Source organism: Mercenaria mercenaria, chromosome 15, assembly GCF_021730395.1.
Source record: "Mercenaria mercenaria strain notata chromosome 15, MADL_Memer_1, whole genome shotgun sequence".
NCBI classification, from domain to species: Eukaryota; Metazoa; Mollusca; class Bivalvia; order Venerida; family Veneridae; genus Mercenaria; species Mercenaria mercenaria.
In genome coordinates, this window is record NC_069375.1 from 12,906,191 (window position 1) to 12,927,705 (window position 21,515).

At 33.7% G+C, this 21,515-nt stretch overlaps 1 protein-coding gene across 2 annotated transcripts; it reads right to left on the reverse strand.

The window, feature by feature from the left end:
- Positions 1 to 5,062: 5,062 nt before the first annotated feature.
- LOC123546992 (baculoviral IAP repeat-containing protein 7-like) lies at positions 5,063 to 20,324 on the reverse strand. 2 transcript variants are annotated; one of them, XM_045333714.2, is made up of 10 exons: positions 20,011 to 20,324; positions 18,946 to 19,012; positions 18,222 to 18,767; positions 17,118 to 17,269; positions 16,433 to 16,451; positions 12,438 to 12,775; positions 11,282 to 11,438; positions 9,651 to 9,740; positions 8,786 to 8,890; positions 5,063 to 8,538 (listed from the first exon to the last, which is right to left on the reverse strand). In XM_045333714.2, the coding sequence occupies exons 2-10, from the start codon at positions 19,010 to 19,012 to the stop codon at positions 8,342 to 8,344; spliced, it is 1,671 nt and encodes a 556-aa protein (XP_045189649.1). In that variant the 5' UTR covers positions 20,011 to 20,324; the 3' UTR covers positions 5,063 to 8,341. The 2 variants fall into 2 exon arrangements, with proteins under 2 accessions (XP_045189649.1, XP_045189657.1); XM_045333722.2 differs by lacking the exon at positions 20,011 to 20,324 and adding an exon at positions 19,299 to 19,603.
- Between the last annotated feature and the right edge of the window lie 1,191 nt (positions 20,325 to 21,515).

The window sequence follows — 21,515 nt, forward strand, 5'->3', positions numbered from 1 at the left end:
ATAGAACCATTTAAATTGTTAAAGTGCGGTGTTTAGTTTTGCAATTTGAAAAATGTTAGATGAAAGATGAATGTTAGATGAAAAATTCATAAACTTCTTTCCTTATTACAATTCGCCGACCATCATTTTTAAAGATATTTCTTGTTCAGATATGCTACGTAGCTTCTAGTTTAATAGTATTCAAGTGTTTATGCATATAATCGTAACATTTAATAATATTCAAGTGTTTATGCATATAATCTGACAATTATATAGCCCAAATGTTTTGATTTTCCTTTTAAATGATTGTTCGGTGGTATTGCTTATCATTAGAAATATTTTTGCCCATATTAATTGAAAATGTTTACATGCATTAGGCTCTATCTTTTCTCACTACAAGTGATACAACGATCGTTGGACATTCCCGTTTAATATAACTTGTCTACAGTAAAAGTAGTTGTATGGAGAAACGACCAATAACATTGTTTCGCTTTAGAAGAATCATAGGATTTGTAAATAGTCGCCAATATTTTTCCACGCAAAAGCTTCCCATTTTCATTTTACTGAAATTATTTTTCTTATAAATTTATGATATTTGTAAGACATCTTTCTATATCAAGTCTGTTATTTATGGATTTCTTATCTTTCTTGAAAATTTGAAGCTCTCAAAGCGGCAAGATTAACTGGAAGATTAGATATTTTCTCATAATTTCATCACTTCCGGTCGTGGTATGCATTTTGTTAAAATTTACCATTCGGAAATCCAGTCCTTTTTGTAGTGTAGATTTTGAACAAAAAAAATATATACCTTGATGAAAGTTTTTTCTACAGGGTCCCATATATCCACTATAACATAACTTAAATGACTCAAACAACAGTGGCCTTACTTTAACTTTTATTTCAAAATTCTAAAATAAGGCTCATTTTTTAGAGACTTTCTGTCTTGAATGGATACGCTTTTGAATATGAATTTGACGTTTTTACCTTGAGACCGTAACCATTCAAAGAGTGTGACCATATACATATAAAATATGTTTGTGAGAAAGAAACTCTCATCTTATATTTGCCAAAAGTTTTCCAGTTTTGGAGATCTTAACGGATTATTCAATATGTTGTTTTGAGATTTTATCCTGTTATGGAATATATGTAAATCTGGAAAACTTCAGCCATCGTGTATTTGTCTAAGCATTTGTCAAACCATTCCAACTCCTCGCGGTCAAATGCTTTTTTCTGGTCGAGAAAATTGATCACCACTTCATTTATCCCATCTATATAATTTTTATATTTGAGTGTAATGATTTGCTTCACTTGTAAATCTCCCTCTCTCATAACCATTTTGATCGGATTATGTGATGGTAAAACTGGTTTTAATCGCTCAGCCAGGCATTTCGATATGTTTGCATTCTATATTAAGAAGTGTAATTGGTCACCATTTTACTCCGTTTTTATGTAAGAGTGTTTAAATGCCTTTATTCATAGAACTTAATAAGGAATTATTTTCTACCATTTCCTCCTACCATTTCCTTCACAATCTCTGAGAAATCTGATTTTATAATATAAAAATCTTTCAAATACCATGCAGCAATAATACCATCTTCTCCTGGAGATTTTGACAGTTTGAATGTCTTTAATAATTTTTCAATAGCAAGTTCGTCTACAGTTATGTTTCTTTCTAAAATTTCATTATCAAGTTTCAGTGTTGTTATATTTCCTGGTTCTTTGGGATCACGGGGTAATAAGAGTTCCACTTAAGCCAGAGCTACGGAGCGCGGGGGTTGTTGCTCCTTCCATTACCTCTCATGAACAGACTCATTCAAACCGAGTCTGCCATTATTTTGCTTGTTTGCATTCTATGCTTCCGAAGGATCTTCGTATAAATTTATTGTATCTATATTTAAACAGAGTTTCAGCAGACGTTTCGTAAATATCTTCCGAACTTAATTCCTTTTAGAATTTACACTTGTCAGCTAAAATGGAACCAATACCTTGCTTTATTTCGCATGTATTGGTTTTGAGTTTTTACCAGAGCTTTTCTGTTCCTCGATTGTTTCTTCAAAATATTTTCTTTAATGTTAGCGCTCAGCATTCAAAAGGAAACTAGCTTGCCTTCTCTCATACCTTTGAGGCGATGGAATACTTTAGGAACGAGGTGTTTAGAGTGATTAATGTTGCAGGACTTGCTTGTTAATCGACCTGAAATAGACTGGCAAATAGCTGTCAGTAAGTGATGAATTGTCTCAAATTTAGATTGTGGAGAAAAATAATACTGTATTTTATATAACTGTGAGTTTGTAAAGTTTCATTTTTGGTTACATTTTTATTATCATTATTTGGATTCATTAAGAATGCTCAGCTCTACGGCTGCGTATGTTCTCCGTGATGATTTTATAAAAGACATTGTGTCTGAAATCATTCGTCCTCCACTCCTGATTCATACATGCGGGGAAGTTATTATCTGTAATTACTAAGTGTTTTGAGTACTGTTATTCAAGAAAGGAGGAAATAAAAGAATAAACCAGTTTCACGTGTAAGATATTGCATCTGAATATCCATAGTTTCTTGTATTTCGATTTCGACAAGACCAAAACGTATGGATATTACAAATTAGCTGTATGATTCGCAAATATAAGATTGTACTCATTGCTTACATTATTTAACTGTTTGACCATATGTGTTATTTTACTGAGTCTTATCTTGCTACGTACGGCTCAAAACAAGATCAGCTGTAGCTGCTGACCGATGTATGCGGCATTTATCATAAAGTGGAATTGTACTGAACTGCTATAACAATAAGCACTTATCTATCCGATAACAAATAGGGTTACAAGTGTATTTAGTATCTTATACCACTGACATAAATCATTGTCTACAGCCATTGTCAGCCATTGTTATTGTCATATTCCGCCATATTATGTATCACCATGTCCTTTTAGGACTATGACCTTCTGGAATTTACATGAATAAACTTGTATCAAACAATAGTCTCTTGATAATACCGTAACCAAAACAAAACATGATCTTCTTATTGCAGTTTCTACTTTGTGGAGAAATTTAAGTAGCACAATTCAATCGCTTAGTATTCTGAGAAGAAGTTTCATAAATACATTCACTCTTAAAGATGATAAATTGAATTTCCTTGTTTTAATGATAAAGTTATTTGATTTTTTAGCTTCCATATCCGGTAAATCTTAAAAGTGCACCGCATATTGGAAACCCCATTACGTGTAAAAATACTTGACATGGAGTTTTCATCAAGTACTGCAAGTACCGATCCCATTCACATTCATCATAATTTAAAAATACCTGCTGTGGTAATTCACAATGATAAAGCATTTGAAATGGATGTAATATGCGGATAAAAAGTACAGTTGCAACTCGGTATCTCGAAATCGTTTATATCAAAATCTTGGCTATCTCGAAGATATTTTTAAGTTCTGTTCCGAAAACAGCGTGCATAAAATATCATTTCAAATCAAATTTCGGTTATATCGAAGTAAAACGGTCGATCCATTGAAATTCCAACTGTATCTATATGCAAATAATTAAAATGGAAATACCATGCCGTTTGTAACCCTCATTGCAAAACATCTTGTTGTTAAAAGGACGTGTTCTAATTGTGATGTGATTATAATAATGAGCCGTGCCATGGGAAAACCAACATAGTGGGCTTTGCGACCAGCATGGATCCAGACCAGCCTGCGCATCCGCGCAGTCTGGTCAGGATCAATGCTGTTCGCTAACAGTTTCTCCAATCCCAATAGGCTTTAAAAGTGAACAGCATGGAGCCTGACCAGACTGCGCGGATGCGCAGGCTGGTCTGGATCCATGCTGGTCGCAAAGCCCACTATGTTGGTTTTCCCATGGCACGGCTCATATAATAATTATGGTTGTTACGGTTTTTATAGGGACGGGTGTAACTGTTTGGTACTGAATATGAAACATGTTAAAATGAAATCGATGGCATGGCAAAAATTTAGTTTGATAATCCAGTAGGCCACCCTCAAAATCACTTACTTTTTACATTGGACACGTATTGTCAGTACTGATTAGAAATGTACAGTTTGTTTACTTATCGATGGTTCGAAAGTCGCGTTAAGAGACCGTTTTATAAACAAAAATAACGTGCCATATCATTTGAAAGCAATGTTTGTTTACTGTAGTTTTATTTTTCAACTTCTATTTTTGCTTTTGCTTTTTATTTCTACCCGCTATTTAAATCTGACATTATGTTATTGATATTCTTCATCGTATAGTATCATTTTTTCTATTTAAAGTGTCTTCTTGATTTGATCACTTCCCCTTCAGAAATTACCACTCCCGTATGAACTTTATAAATTATGTGTATGTATTTGTTCACATGTATTTACACTATGTAAACTGTGACTCTGAATAAAAGTATTGACTTGACTATATAAAGTAAACTAAATATTTTCAAACTTATTAGGTAAAGATACATTTCATGTACGACTTGAAACAAGTCAGTTTATAACAATTGTCTTTATATTAAATAGGAAATACTTTAGTTTTTAAAACCCATTTTGCCGCTTATTATGCATGTACGACAATGATTAAGATGTACAATGATTTTCAAAAATATTTTATGCGTAGTTGGATTATCTAGTTATATCAAAACAATTCAAGTCATATGGCTACGAGAAAGACTTCCGAGCACGTCATTATTTCAGGCGCATGCGAACACCATGCAAGCTGGATAGCTTTCATTTAAACTTCGGACAGGTACAAGTGTTTCAAAGTTTTAACTACTCTGCTATGCAGGCCCAAGTTCGTGACCTAGCCAAGTGTTCACAAAACATTTTTCGGTCTTAGCTGTTTCATTTGAAATTTTAATATCAATTTTTCTTTAATCTTCAAGGTTAAATTCCAACTGAGACTGTTCATTACTGAATAGTCACTCGAAAACTCTTATTGACATGAAATTAAGTTTAAGTCATGCCATTTAGATATAAATGACAAATAAAGTTTCATTATCAAACTCAGCTGAGACTGAAAACGTTTTATGAACACGGGGCCTGAATGCATAGTTGTGTACTGTTATGTAACCATAAAAAAAAACAACATGAAATGGACAACGTAAATCGATTTATTAGGTTTAATGATAAAAGATTAAAAATATATAAAAATAAAACAACATTTTTAAACTAAGTAAATAACAGCGTATAACAGTTAACAACAAAGATCTCTAATTATATTGTATGACAATGTTATTACTTCGTCAGATGACACATACATTGTATAGACAGGAATTTGAAACCTATTCTTATAAAATATTTTCACTGATTTGTATTGAAGAACAAATGAAGTAAACGAACTTATACAATTGAAGTACGTAAAAGGATTTTCCAGCAATTTAAATAATGAGTGTCCAAACCATTGTTGATTTCATTGAACAAGCATCAAAGTTATAGTACCATCATCTAAGTAGTTTATTTAACGATGATATTTTGTATCGGTTTTATTTCGAGCCGAGGAATACCAACCATTAACATTGAGTGAGCAATCATAAATGACACATGGTACCAGTTCTGGCTGTACTTACAAAAATCTCCAAATTACCCTGTCCATCCTTTCAAGTCATCAAAGTCCTGTTTACTTTTTCACTTACATATCGTACATAACATTGTAATCAATTGTAATTTCCGCATATCTACAATTGTTTGATTTATTTTCCTGACAATCTGGAAACATAAATTTAATCTCAATTAAACGACATAATAATTGGCATAACAATTGAGGTAAAGTGGTTTAATTTGAAGTGAGTAGATGCATCAAGTGTTGGAATCCCTATTACGTGTTGCAAAAATACCATTACTTGTCACAATGTCATCATTATGTTTGGTCTGTGAGAGCTTTTTATTCTTAGTGATATTCATCGTAATTTTAACAGAGCTATTACAGTAGTAACTGTGGAGATTACAAAAACAGCTACAAATCGTTGAACAATATTATCACACAGTACCAAAATTAGTTACGATAAAAATATCATACTCTTATTTAACTCAACCCTATTTTATTATTTGTTAAAACAAGACTTTTTAAAATTGTACCCACCTCTCAAATTGTCAAAATTAAGAAAAAGTAAAATAAAATTGTCAAAGAATTCCCGACGAACTAGTAATCAATTTTGCATGGCCTATTTTCTTTCTTTGACGTTATTTTCATTCAAAAGAATCCTTCAAAATGTCTCGAGAACATGGATATTTGTTATGATAGTTTCTTTTAAAAAAAAGAAAGAAAAAGAAATGTATAACAGACTTTTATGTACTTGTGGCTCAAAAACCCGTCTGTGTAAACGAATATTTTAAAGTTCATTTATTTTATAAGAATTAATGACAAAATGCATGTCATATGTGAAACGAAAATATTAAGTTTATAACCCGAAACTAATTTTCATAAGAGTTTTAGAATTAAGTTCAAGAACATGATAGTTTTGTTATCTTAATCTTTTTTGGTGTCTGATAAGCAGGGATAGATCTCTGAGTGATACTGAATAAACAAAGATATGCAACGATAAAAAAATGTTTTTCAAATGTTTATATGTTACGGTGCCCGTAAAGTGACATGTGAAACTTTTTTATTTCGTTTTTACGAAATAAAAATTCGATTTTTCGAAATGTTATTTCGTAAAAACGAAATGTATTCCGTAAAAAACGGAATCTTATTTCGTAAAAAACGAAATATATTTCGTAAAAACCCATACACAAATGTACCAGGGTTAACTACATTATACATATAACGAGTAAAATAACATGTTAAATGTTTTTACCAAATTAAACGAAAAGGTCTTTGGGCAATTTGTTCATATTTTGATACAGCAGCATTCACCCTTTCTATTACCTGCAACTACCAGATTCCCTTTCGACCCATACAAAATGCATCAAACTTGTATGATGCCACATTAAGACTTAGGAAAGGACCGTTGTTTTGGTAATTGTGACTACTAGTTAGCTGTTTGATAAGGCTTTAGTGGAAATCAAATGTCGTGGCATTGTTTATGATAAAAACCGTATATATATTAATAATACTTATATTAATACTAGGGTATTTGTGATTAAATGCTAATTGTGGACCAGACTAATAACGTACAATGAAAATTGCAGCAACAAAGTTGTTAGTCTTCACTTTTTCTAGCACTATAATGTCACTGACATATTAATACCATGTGGTGTTTTTGCACACATCTTTACTTGTTTTGTTTTTATGTGTAATTTCTTTTTGCCTTATAAAACAATTAGTTGTGGAATCAAACCTCATTCGGAATGTTGAAATATTTCATGTGATAGCTTGCGGAAGATCTGTTGTTCTTCAAAGGTTTCTATTCCTGGTTTTACGCCCAAGATGGACAACTGTACATTATTCTCTATATGACCTGACAACAACACAATATACTGGATATAATGTTCTATTATCTTAATTACTGTATGAGCTATTTGCAACTAAACAGTGTGTAGGATGAAAGTGGTGCCACGCATTAAACACTGCTTCGTTGTTTTATGAGATGCAGATAACAGCCCTATTCTATTATTACTGGGTTGGTATTAATAATTAATCTGAATTTAACTCTTTTCTTTTGTTAGTTGGCGAGTTTCAGACTGTGTTATAGACCAGAGTTATAGCCCTTGAATTTCGAAAAGATATTGATAAATTGGATACAAGTTAGTTTCGCAAGTATCTTAACAAGTTTGTATACGTAGAAGGACCCCTTCAGGTATTTGACTTAGAGTCATAAAACATTTGGGGACTGTTATATAGCATGTCTAGTTGCACACCTGGTGTCCTGTTTTGGATTTCACTAAACCAGTCTGAAGTAATGATCCTTGACTCAGTGAAAAATACACAAAGTGTTTAAAAGTTTGTGTTGCATATATCTTAAAGAATATTTCACCTAGAGTCATGAAACCATGTAGAAATATTCATTTGATCCACGTGTGAATTTGTGCAACTGAGACGTTTTGACCCTTGGCTTGTATCCCTAAATGTATTTGACCTAGAGTCATAAAACATTAAAGGGTTGGTTTATAGCATGTGACGTTTTGCACCTGGTGTTCTCTTTGGGATTTCACACAGCTAGGCAAGAGTAATGGTCCTTCGAATAGTGAAAAATACATATAAAGTTCTTAATAATTTGTGTTGCAAACGTTTCGCATAGATTCATGAAACCATGTACAGTGACGAGATGGGGGAGGGAAGGTGCACCTGTGTCCTGTGGACATAAATCTAGTTTGTACTAGTAATGAAGAAATAGTATTCGTTTGAAAACAATCTAAACTGAAGACTATATATATAAAATGGTAAGTCAACTATTTATCAGATAGACTTGATTTTTATTTCAATATCAATCGTTTCATGCCCTATATGTTTTGACCTTTTCTTTTATTTGTGTATGACAGACTGGACAATGTGTTAAATTTTCTGCACATATGCGACAAATTTTGTGATGCGCGCAGGGTAGAAACAGGATATCCGGTTCACCAGTTACACAGAGCTTACAGTGTACAATCTCCGACAACCTCTCGTTTTCTTCCAGCATTTCCTGTAATTCTGAATCAGAGAATAAAATAAAAGATGAAACATTAATATCAGTATGTAAATCTGACATTAAATAGTCTAAGACTGATATAAAACTCATTTCATTTCATTCCGTTCAAGCTGAATTAACAAATTACTACTTTAGTTTGCACTTTGTTTCTAAATTTTATACAGTAATAAGGAGATCTTCATTTCGATTTGATTACCACTGTTATAAAATGATTAAATGATTCGGAATTTCTTTCTGGTTCATACATACCACTTTTATTACCATTTCCAGTGGCACCTTCAGTTTGACGGCTTGTTCTTTCCTGAAGATCTAGTATAGTATTAACAATGTCTTCAGAGGTAGGGTCAATGTTACCTACAATATACGCAGAAGTGTTTTACACTTTGTTCATTTATTTGTTCGTTTCATCGTTATTTAACTTTGTCCTAGTACACATACCCATACATAACAGGATCAAAGCGAGTCTGCTATTATTATTTTACTTGGATGCATTCTGTGTTTTCAAACGATATACATTTGATTTTCTTAATTCGATTGTATCGATTGAATGTTATTTTCGAGTTTTCTGACAATATGTGAAGTACACCAGACTTTCCCATCAAACGAATAAGTGAATATACCTATGAAAAGAACGCCGTACTGACGAAAACTGTATTTAAAATATGTAAACAGATAGGGAAATCAATTATATGGACAAAACAATAAGATCAATTTTAAATTGGATCCATAGCTTTTTTTTTTGAATTTCAGTTTTAATTAATCAGCAATATACCAGTAAATATAGAAAACAACACAACCCAATTCGTAATCCTATAAGTTAATAAGAGGTAATTAAATATGCAACATCTTTCACACACCGACTTTAGCGGAACTCTGTTATACGTAAATGTTGAATAACTTCATGATCCAATTAAAAGGACCCGAAAATACCACAACAAAGTCTAAGTATATTACTTTCATTGTATAACTGTTTTGCAACAATATTCAAATTCACATTCGCTGATTAGCAGTTTAGACGGCAATTTATACGTGTTTCTCAAAATTGATCTTTTAATTACAAAACAAAATTATGAAATTCTGGTTTCATGAACAGATGGATAGGGATAGTACCAACCTTTTCTATGTAGTTCCGCTCTAGCAGTGTTAACATCCAGTTCTGTATAACCAAGCTGTTGAAACACTTGAGAGGATAAAACACTAGATGCTGAAAATTAAAACAAATTTCTCTTGGTTTAAACAATATTTTATTTATCATAATTCCGGTTGTTATAATAATACATATATTAACATAGAGGATAGAGTAGGACGCATTTAGCTTTTATAGAAACTCTCTCCCTATTTTTGTGTCGATCACTTATGCTAGGGTAGAAGTTGACGATCTATGGAAGGGAACAAAATTAGGAAAAGGATATCAAAGACATAATTTGGTGGGTGTGGAGATAAAGTAATTTTAAAAGGATCTAAATGGTATTTGTATAAACCCCATTCAGACATGAGAGAAAATAAACAAACAACTGTATAATGAGCAAACTCTTCACTAGTAAAATTTTGTTTTTTTGCCAAACGACTGTAAGACCTCTGCTGATACGAAGTTAGATGCATTTTATTTAATGATTATACATTTTAAATTTTATTTCAGCATTTAGACCACTGACAAGATGGCAGGACAAAAATCAAGTCTTTTCAAATAATGAACTAATTTTAAAATAGGTATCTTAAAGCAAATCGTTTTTCCGGTAAGAAAATGTACATGATTTGGTTTCATCTTAAGGTAGTGGACCCGTACTGACATTCGGCGATTTCCGTGTTTATTTCGTATTCTCTTCTGTAATTTCGGCATTTTTCGGCCGTAAATGTAGCTTATAAGAGTAATGATTTCGGTGACAATCGGCGGAAAATGCCGAACTCACACGTGGAGGAAGATATTGGACGGAAAATACCAACTGTAATAACGGCTCCTGCACCTTTAAGTGGTCAAACTGAAAGAATCTACACTTATTATTGCGGTCAGAAGAGTATTCGTATCTATCAGCAAGTACAGCTCAGGCTCAGATCCAGAAATATTTTATTTCGGGGCACCAGTTTAGAACGAAGGCGTCACTGGCTAGGCTCTCAGCGCCGAGTGGGGGTAGGTATGTTAGAAGGCTCTCCGCTCGTGTTAGTGGGGTCAAGGGGTCTGATTTTTTTTAAATATGGGTATGAAATGGTTGTCTCTGTCTAAATTTCGAGGTAGATCTCCGAGAGGGTGTAGTCATCATTGTAGCGGGGTTAGGTTTCCCTTGGAAATGTTTAAATATAGGCATGAAATGGTGGCCTCTGGTGCATTTTTTGTCTAAATTTCGAGGTAGGGAGAGAGTACTCTCATCATTTTAGGGGATTCAGGGTGGTTTTCCCCTGGGAAAATTTTGAAATATAGTTATGAAATGGTGGTAACTAGTGCATTTTTGTCTAAGTTTTGAGGTACAGGAGGGACACCATCATCGGTTTAGGGGGTGGGGTGGGGGTACTTCAGGGTGGACACCCCCGGGAAAATTTAAAAAAAAAGGTATGAAATGGTGGCCTCTGTTATTTTTGGGTCGGAAGTTTGAGAAAATATTATTCCTTTAGCCAAAATAGTTTGGTGCAACTTTGATGAGTATAGGTCATTCCTCAGCCAACTTGGGGTGGGTCCTGGATCCAGGCCTGCAGTTTCAGTAAATTCCATGATACAAAGTTTGACATGTAGCAGTCTAGTGAAAAACATACCGTTATTTTCGACGCTAAGTTTATCCATAGAAAGTGTCGCGAAAGACTGCGATACCTGCGACATCGCACCTTGCTCGATCCCTGCATGGTTACTTGCTTGTGACGATGCACCTCCTTGGACCTTTTCTTGCGACGTTGTTTCGTTCCCGGATGTTCCCTGGAATTATTTTAAAGTATAAGCCTGTTAAGGTACAGCAAGAACTGCATGTTCTGATATATGGTTTATCTTTCTGCGCTGTGCGTTATAATAAATAATCATATATCTTATTTGTCAGGTTCTCTACTTGTCGACTTTAAACATAAACCTATACTATACTGTAATATATGATTTTTAATTTTGAATCGTTGAATCGGGGTATTAATCAACAAAGCAACTTCCTCATTTTAACATTTCATTAATGTTTGTATGTATTTAATCGAATGGTTTATTTTAAGTTTAACTTCTAATGCATTAAGTCATGCCTAGACTAGCCACTAGACTGATGATACAATATTTCTACATTTTCCCCTTTTTTCATAGAGACAAAAGCCAGTCTATTTTGAAGGATTTTCTCAGAGGAATGATGCTAAAATTACCACTCTAGATGATATTGGACATAGGATATAGACTGGCTCAGTTCACTACATTCAGTCATGAAAATGTAAAAAGATATATTATAGTCTAGGAGCTAGTCTAAGTCATGCCTATTACAAACTTCCGGGTAAACATAGGTACACAGTTAAACAACTCACGCACTAGTACTAACGTCATAACAAGATTATCTTTACTACCTGATTGGTTTAAACCAATGGACTACAAGTTACATTTTATTATAAAAGAACTATTGGAACAATTCCATATTTGTAATTCACAGTAATCAGGAAGGGAAGACAGTGGCATTGGTTTATAAATATTCATTAAAAGGACAATCCTCGTAAGGTCATTACGAACGTTCTTTTATTGCACTTTTAATAACAACTCTTCTTATGCAACACTAATAGTTTTCTCAGTATCTTTAAAATTATTTTATAAACACTTGTGTAGGTGTAGATGGGAATACCAAGTTCTCGGAGAACTGATTTTGTGGAAATTTATACCGCATAAACTATTACTCTTGACTTGGAAATTACAATAAGCACCTGGGTTCACTGAAAGATTCTTATATGATATACTTACTGTGAAACTACTGTTTGTTTTTCTCGATTGCATTTGGTTGACATACTCTTGTCCTTTCAGTTGGTTTATATATGGACAGTTTGGGAAATACGTTGCATGTTCTTGAATAGGATCATCCCCAGTACTCCAGTCCTTAAGACCTCCGTCACACGCGAAGCATCGACATAGATCTCCTTTGCCCGTGTAGTATAATCCAGCTACAGCAAGAGTCCGGGGTTGTATGAGGATATGCCGGGGAAATGAGTCAAATGACGTCAATCTAGCCCCCATGGTTTGATATCTGGGTGAGCGGATCTTGTATGAATTTGATGAAGTCTGCTTACTACTGCTAGCTTGTTCTACAGAAATAAAAAAATGTTTTAAAAGCATGTTTATTAGACAAAGAGGATGGTGTATATATTAATCAATATACAAACCAGGGAGTAAAATCTGGTTTAAAATTTGATAATGACGTGTACTACTATATGAAAAGAATTTTCACGGGTGTTCACACGTCAAATACAATAAAAATGTGCCAGAAATCTTAAATATTTTGAGACTTTGTTAATGATTTTGTACACAAAGCTAAAAATGTCTCCTTGCATGTCATATAATAAAAACTTAAAAACAGCGCTGACAAGTCTGTAGGGAGATTCAAGTAGGTCGTGACTCTGATGCGGTGTAGGTCATTATTCAACTCAGATCACATATTTCACGTGTGAAGAATGGAATCCCATTTGTCACACAAAACAGTCACGTATTTCACGTTTCCTGTGAAATTTTTAGTGGTTGGAGGTTTTTGATGACAGAATCGCATTCTTCACATCTAACTATTAATGTCCAATTTTATATCTGTATATCATTTTCACATATTGCTGGGTTATGAACTCTGAAATATATTTACCGCAATCATATGCTATTATGCTCGTTTTCTATGGAAACTATCCAATAAAAAGGGTAAACATAATCACCCTTGACAAAGTTTTTATCCAGATAATACGAAATGCTGTGATAATTCCAAAATGCTACAAACTGGAGGAAATGTCAATCTTGGTATAGACATTGTTTTTGTCAATATTTTCTAATTACTCATTCTGATTGTTTAAAGTATTATAACTTATTCAACATGGTTTAGAAGCTGTACCATTTGCACTAAACAATTTGCATATGGGACATATTGTTCAGTATGGAGAGCCCCAAACAATGTGTACATTTGCTTTTGAGATTGAGTTTGGCTATTCAAAGCGTTGTCAACCTCATTTAATGGATTTTCGGTAATGAATATTACTTTGTATTATTTAGCTATAATATAACAATGATATGGACATGTTCAAAAGTTTTTATTTTAGATCAAGTAACCCACATTGACAAATTTATAAGCATATGTAGTAGTCGATGGATACTGACCCAAGTGTTCATAGAAATTTCGAAGATAAAGCCCGAAATGCTATGAGGATAATAGCCAATATTTTAGTTATAAATTTTGCATATGCTGTTCAAAAGGTACCGATTGTGGATAAAGAAGTATACTCATAAATTGTGGTAACTTATTGTAGTATGACCAAGGTAATGTTTTATACACATGGTCAGTACCAGATGTTCCTGAAACATTTTATCAAAAGGGTAAATGTCTATATCTTTGTAAAATTCTGTTTTAAAACTCAGTTCCGCTGTCAGAAGGTTTTAAAGCTTACATGCCTGTATAGTTTCTGCTAGATTTTGGTAAAATATTAAATAAGCCAGAACAGGTAAATTTAACACCTGAATCTAAATATGCTGAGATTTCACAGGGGGAGGGGGTACACCCATATTTAGAAATTAAGTACGTTAGGGTCTGTTAGCATTTTAAGTGTGTGATAATTATGGCACTTTAACAGGTCAGTTTTGCTGGACTATGTTGAATACTGCTGTAAATTCATAGAAGAAGTACATTCCATTAACTGATGATAGATTGATACTGTACTTAATAATTCAGTACACTTGTTAACTTTTCCATACAAAGTCGTCCCCCTTAGAATGTTTACCCTACTAAAATTTCATCTGCAATACAAGACTCAAACATTTCTATACTGAAATATAGAGTTGGTCCCAGTGTATAGGAAGATCTACGTTCACTAACTTAATATTTGTTCAATATCCCCTTCCCTCTTCTTCTGTAAGTTCAATACATAAAGTTGGTGTTATGAATTGTACTTGAGATCTTTTTTTTTAATAACTATGGTATTTTGACTGCTGTTCAAAATCTGTGGTAAGTTTTGTGGTGTTGAAAAATCCGGGCAATTTTGAACCGTATTATACGTCTCGTAGATCTTGGTAGGTTGAAGCTAACCTCCAGCCAAACTTCAAAAGTCATTTCTAAAGGTGCCAGAGATCTGTATAGGTCGACTATCGGATAACCCCACTAGCACTGAAACAAGCGCCAATATATGGCCATCTCTTTTTTTATCTTTATTGGGTCTTTATCCAAAGTCATCATTCGGACTATCTCTGTAATTGTAAGAATTACATTCATGGATAGAGTGTTAAAATTTCTTTCCGAGAACATGTGAGGCAAAAACTCTTAATCTGCGATGGGTTTCATATGCTCTACTTCTTAGGTTGCTGTGTCTGTTACCAGTATAAAAATCGTTAACAGGTTCATATCATCATGTTGTTACAAACTCATTCACTAAAACATGTCTACAAACACAAAACTAGTCAATGTATAATGGAATGTAAATGAAAGAAGTCAATGACGGCTATTATCCACTTTCAAAGACAACACATATAGGGCGTTATCCATGGTCATTTTCGGCTATTATCCATTTTTCAAACAAAGATGGCTTTGACATAAAAACGGCAAACGTAAACAACTTACTCTAAACTGTGTCAGATAGTAAAATGGTGTATACAGTGAATTACAAGCATAAAAAAACAATTCTAAATATTTTCTATGAATTTTCAAACTGAACTTACATGGATTTTGTAAACTATTTAACATATTGTGTATTGTATTCACAAAAATAAAGTAAAATAGTTTGGGTTGCATGGAAACAAATCACCATTCGTTCTTTTTGCAACATCTGGTGGGTAAAATATCTTATCAAGCCTAAGCACCTTACCGAAAAACCTGAAATTTTCTGAAGTGTTCATCTGTCATTGTGTAGCATTTTGGAATTATCACAGCATTTCGTATTATCCGGATAACAAGGGTGAGAATTAACTTTATATTTCGATAAATCCGTGCACCTATATTTTTCATATCAAAGCCAAGAAATATTGTAACCACCTTGTCGCGATATCATTCTAGGTAACAGCTGATCAAAACTGAACATTTGGATGTAAAAAGAGTGTGTACTCATTTAACATAAAGCTATCCAACTTGTAAACAAAAACATTTGTTGTGTTATAATAATTATAATAACAATAATGACAATATAGCATGATTGTAGCAGCAGTAGCAGCAGCAGAAATAGATCGTATTGGTAGCAGAAATCCCTGAGAAGCGTTATGCGGAACGAGCTTCATGTACATGTAGTCCCACAATGCATACTTAGTTTTTGTGAACAGGTTTCGGATAATGTCTTCTCTATATATTCTACTCAGAACTACTTAGTAAAAAGTCCCGAACCCTTACAAAAATTAAGCGGCCGTACCGATTGCAAAACCGATATGCACTACAAAGTCTGGTACCAGTCATTCGTAGTAGTTGTGGAAACAGACCCACTGACGAACAAACAAACAGAACAGACGTTGAAGACAACACAACAATAATGCCCATCAATACCATAATGACGAGGACGAAAACACGATGCCATAAATATGTCACATCACTAAAATCTATGAAAATGTGTTTCTCTTGTCCAACGATTTTTTTTTTTTTTTTTTGGACAAACAAATATATCATATTTAAAAATGTGAAGAATGGGCTCTTATTCCTCACACGTGTGTGAAAAATGTGATCTGAAGAACGGCCCTACATAGCAATGTTACAGTTGTGGTAAAAATTGAAAGATTGCTGTGTTATATACACTTACCATGCACAAACAATGAGTTCTGAAAATAACAAAAGTTAATGGCTGTATACAAATATAAACATGTCTACTTGTATATTTTACAATAACAGTTGTTACATTATATGTATCTTATTATTATTATCTCATCCCTTGTTTTGCTATAAGTACTGGCCACTTGGTGGAATTTCAATTTTAAATATAATCTGAGCACTTCCAAATAATTAACTGGAAGTACTATAATTACAACTGAGGACTTTATACTTATAATCTTAAAGATAAGTTGTTCAATACATTGTACTTAAAACCACTTATAAATACGTGATACGTTCGATTGTGTCGCGCTATCACATAATAAACATGCTGTAGTTATCTCCATATGACATTAAAAATAAATACACTCTATTGTCAATTTTAGTATAGATAGCACAAGTCCTATTATCAACTGTTCTCTTCCTATTTCCTGTTTTCATTATTTCCACAGAGATTGCACCCTCAGTGCAAAGTTAATGTAACTACATATAAGAAAGTACCGGATACAACAGGTTCGCGCTGAGAAGTTGATTTTTATAAAGACAAACCCACATTGAATTATAAAATACAATATTATATAGAAATAGGGTTTTATTTGATTCCTAATATTCAGCTACAATGATAACCATATGCCTCCTGTACTATTGTCACTATACAATTAAGCTATTCTACAAACCTTTAACCGTTCCGTTTCAGTTCTACCAATTTTCTGACGAAGAAAGTCACAGTCAGAAGAATATTTGATATGTTCAGCCAAAACATCATCGTCCTTGACCCAATCTTTAAGTCCGATTCCACACTGGAAACATCGTACAAGGTCGCCATTTCCTGTCGAGAGACAGCATTGAAATTGTAGTTAGTTTACAAAATTTATTTCATCAGTAATTTCAAAGTAAACACTTTAAGATTGTTTAATATAAAAAGCTGTGACCGCATCCGGGAGAAAGTTAGTACTGCTGTCAAATTAAGATCGTGAATATGGTTCTGGGACAATCTGTGTATGTAAAGAATTGGAACCACTGCCTTACTCTTGCATGATCGTAAAAGGCGACTAATAGGGTCTTAACACTTGGTTTTGGAGTAACTCTGTGATTCCAACAGGTATGCAAATTTTGATTCCATACCTCATGTTTTTATTTCGATGTAAATGAAATGTGGAACCAAAATTTGTAGTCCTGGTTTGGCGCCATATAACCTATACTGTGTTGGTGCGCCATAAAAGTGAAGTTAGTATTGTTGTGATATATAAACCGCAATTTCTGTGATTATATTAACTAAATTGATAATGAACAGAATCGTAGCTGGCCGTTTTCTCGAGATCAATTGATCAACTGTCATAGTTAAGAGCGAAACAAACGTCTTCATCTATAAATGAAATATTTTTGGTTGCTTTGTTTGTTTGATTGTTTGTAAGTTTATCTATAGTCGACAATGGTAACCCATATGGCTGACTCACCCAGAAGACTTTCATAATTTTAGGGGGAAGATAGTGCAAGCTTCCAAAAGTCTTAAGCATGCCAGGTTTAAAGCATCCATACATGGGTTTCTTATCCAAAAGTTAGTAACTTTATTTGGTGCAGCGATGCCCTGAACTCACGACCCCTTGCTTCGTAGTCAGGCAGTGTTACCACTGGACCATTGCGTCCGCTCTTTTCGGTTGTCAATTTTAGTCGTGAGTATCGGGTCATTTTTATATTACAACTCTTTGTGTTAAGGATAACAAACAAAAGACATTCAATACTGTAGTTAAAAAGAAATTCTATATATTATAAAACAGTACCTGTATAAAAGAAACCATATTCTGTTAGAGTTCTTATATCCGGTTTATTGTTCACATCCCATAACCGATATTGAAAAGTTGACATTCTGTTGACCAAGGAGGCGTTGTCGGGATATCTTGGAGGTTTCGGAACGTATGTACTGGAATTTAGTGCTACTTGTGAGGAACCATTGAAAGTTGAATGCCGTCTTTCGGATACGTTTTGACTTTGGCTTGAGGTGCATACGTTTAATGGTGGACTTGAGGTAGATATGTCTGATGAAAGTGCACTACGATATGGCTGGTTCAAATTTTGAAGGTTTGTTCCATAAGCGGGTTTATAATGTGTTGAAATGTTAATTGCAATAACAGCACTGTCAAGCGTATCTGTTTCATGATCACTTGCTTGAACTGGCTTACTCTCTTTTACAGTATTATTTTCGCTAGATGGGAAAAGCGGGTTTGAATAAGTTGGTTTATCAACAGGACAGACACAATATATAACGTCTGCAGCAACAGTTGTAGAATGTTCCGGTCTCGGAGAAACAGCTTTAAGTTCTTTAGACCCTGGAAAAAATACCCAAAAGTATTAAACGTCAACAGAAAATAATTTAACGTGTATCCAGTTTCGATTACATTTATGTTTGTAATACAACTTTCGTTTTACTCTAGCTAATTTAAGTCCTCTTGAAATGAACAACGCAAAGTTTTGCAAAAGTACATATTGTTTACAAGATCTACTCACCGCAGTATCGTAAATATTCGTTTTTGTTTCTGTTATTCCTCTTTATATGTCCTGGTGGATGCATCATCTAGAAAATATAAACCCACACTTATCTTCCTGAAATTGCTTGATAAGTAAAACTCGCCACCTTCTTTTGAGGGTCTTGTGTTTCTCTCAGTATTACATTAATAAGCGTCTTAGTTTTGAAGCAACCTTCAAATTTATTTTGAATTTATGCATAAGCCTATTCGTGTTGAAATTTTGTTTTTAATTATTCATAAGGCAACTCTTATCTCGTCATATCATTTTTTTAAATCTTTCTTTACGTAGCATTGATTTCTATTTGTTTTATTTATTTAACAGACATAACTTACTATTTAAATGCAGTTACTTTAAGTGGACGTTTTATACAAAGATCCATCCGCCATAATTCACCACATTTGAAATATCATTCCACTTTTAGAACAAGAATACAGTCATGTTTTTAACAGAAAATACCCTGGATAATACAGTCCAATAGTTTTAGTTTCACAACTTCCGCATTTTACATATACGCTTCTAAAAATCATCATAATTAAAAGAAATTTGCTGACACGGAAGTTTTTAATTAAAAGAAAAGAAGGTATCCAGAAGAGCGGAGTCGGGCACTTCCGAACACTTAAGCGTGAGAGGGTATTGCCGAACTAGAAAGTTACTTATGGCTCACCTTTATCTACCGTACGGAAATATACTCTAGTATGTATTGTTTTGAAAACATGTATTTATAGAAGGTAACCGCTTGCGTCTATTTCCGAATATGGAGTTTCCGAACGTCTATTTATAACGTCATGTCACAATGTTCGGTCCAGACACGCCAGTCAAAAATGCCCGACCCCGTTCTATCATTGCTATGTTAGCATGAGTCATTGATTTACAGTCGAGGGATCAAAGTATTCAATGTTTGTTGTTAATAGTACTTTATACTTCGGATTTTGTCCCTCGAGTATCATTACGAAGTTATAAGCATGACCCTTAGCACAAGTTCGAATGAAAAATTATATGTTAGATTTTAAATATTTTTATACGAATACATGTGTTAAATATTACCTTTCTTTTTTGATCAATGTTAAAATTCTTCCCCGGCACCTAAGCTGCTTATTTCCTTTTATGAATTATAATAAAGTCAGGTTTTAAGCATTCTTGTGATGAAATAAATTTTATGAATAATTGTCAATCCACTTATACTTGAAATCACGGAAATCCAATGAGTGTTTCGTTTAAAAAGTAGAAATAAACTTCCCGCATTCGTTGGTGATATATATATGTATAATGTACTACACAATTATGATAAACAGTAACATGATATACGGACCATCGACTTCAAATGCTATTAACCTTTGTTAACTGGTACACAAGATAGCGTAACACTGTCAACCAACACTGGTATAGTAGTCGCAACTTGACCGCGATGGTTGGCCTTAGGCTGATTATTCATATCGATTATTTCATTGTAGAAATAAGGGGGTGCTTAGTGTAGCCGTATTAGTTTGTATACAGTATGTATACTTAAATTTGATCAGGTTTTCTTTAAAACTTTCCAATACACTAATTCATATTTACACAAATTTATATTTCCATTTTCTCGTGCAGCTCGTGTTTTTAAATGCAAAGAGATTATTATTATAGTGTTTTACGTACACTCCTTTTCACTAATAGGTTGTGCCTCATTATGTATTATAATACAAAGGTCAACCATCGGGGTCAAGTTGCGTCCACTATAAAACCGGTAAACAAACAAGTATAACAAGGTTAGCCGGGCAGCGGCCCGTTTTTTATGTTAATATTCATCATAACTGAGACTGAAATATCTTTGAAGTTCATAATTATACTGGTATGCCATAGACCAATTTTACGCAAACAAGTAAACGACGTACCCTTTCATCACAGAAGAGCTGGACTTCACTATAAGACTGTTGCAACTGCTGGTTCTCAGCTTGCCAATGCATTTGCATTTTCTGGCACAGAAATCGAAGTAAAATATGCCTCTATGGAATCGAAGGCTTCGGTCGTTTTCGTTCTTTTTAAAGATAAAAACCTACCGGTCGAGAAGGGCTAGAATAAAGCATCTCTGTTTTTAGGTTATGGTGGAAAGGAGACAACAGTTTTGTCGATATAATAGTTTAGTGCCAAATATTTCATTTGTTTAATTTTCCTTCGCATTACTGACGCTGATATTTTCAGTTATATATATTCTTGTATTATTGTAGTGAGTATTTATCCGTGGATCATTTTTAATCATTTATGTAAGGTGACTTATAGGCCCTATGGCCCGAGTCTTTAAAATTTTGTATTATTTTATTTGTAAATATCGATACTCTGTCTTAAAAGAGTGTTACCTTATGAAGTTATCTTACATATGGAAAGAAAAGATGTTATAGCGCGTCACAAGATCGCCTTAATGTCGTTTCATATTGTCGCCCGTCGTATCGTGTGTCGAGCGTCGTGTCGGAATGTCGTGCGTTCTGCCACAAGACATTAGCTAAACACGATTCCGTAGTCCATCGTAGTCTAGTTTGTGTTCGAATTCAGTAACCTTATATCACATGTGGTTT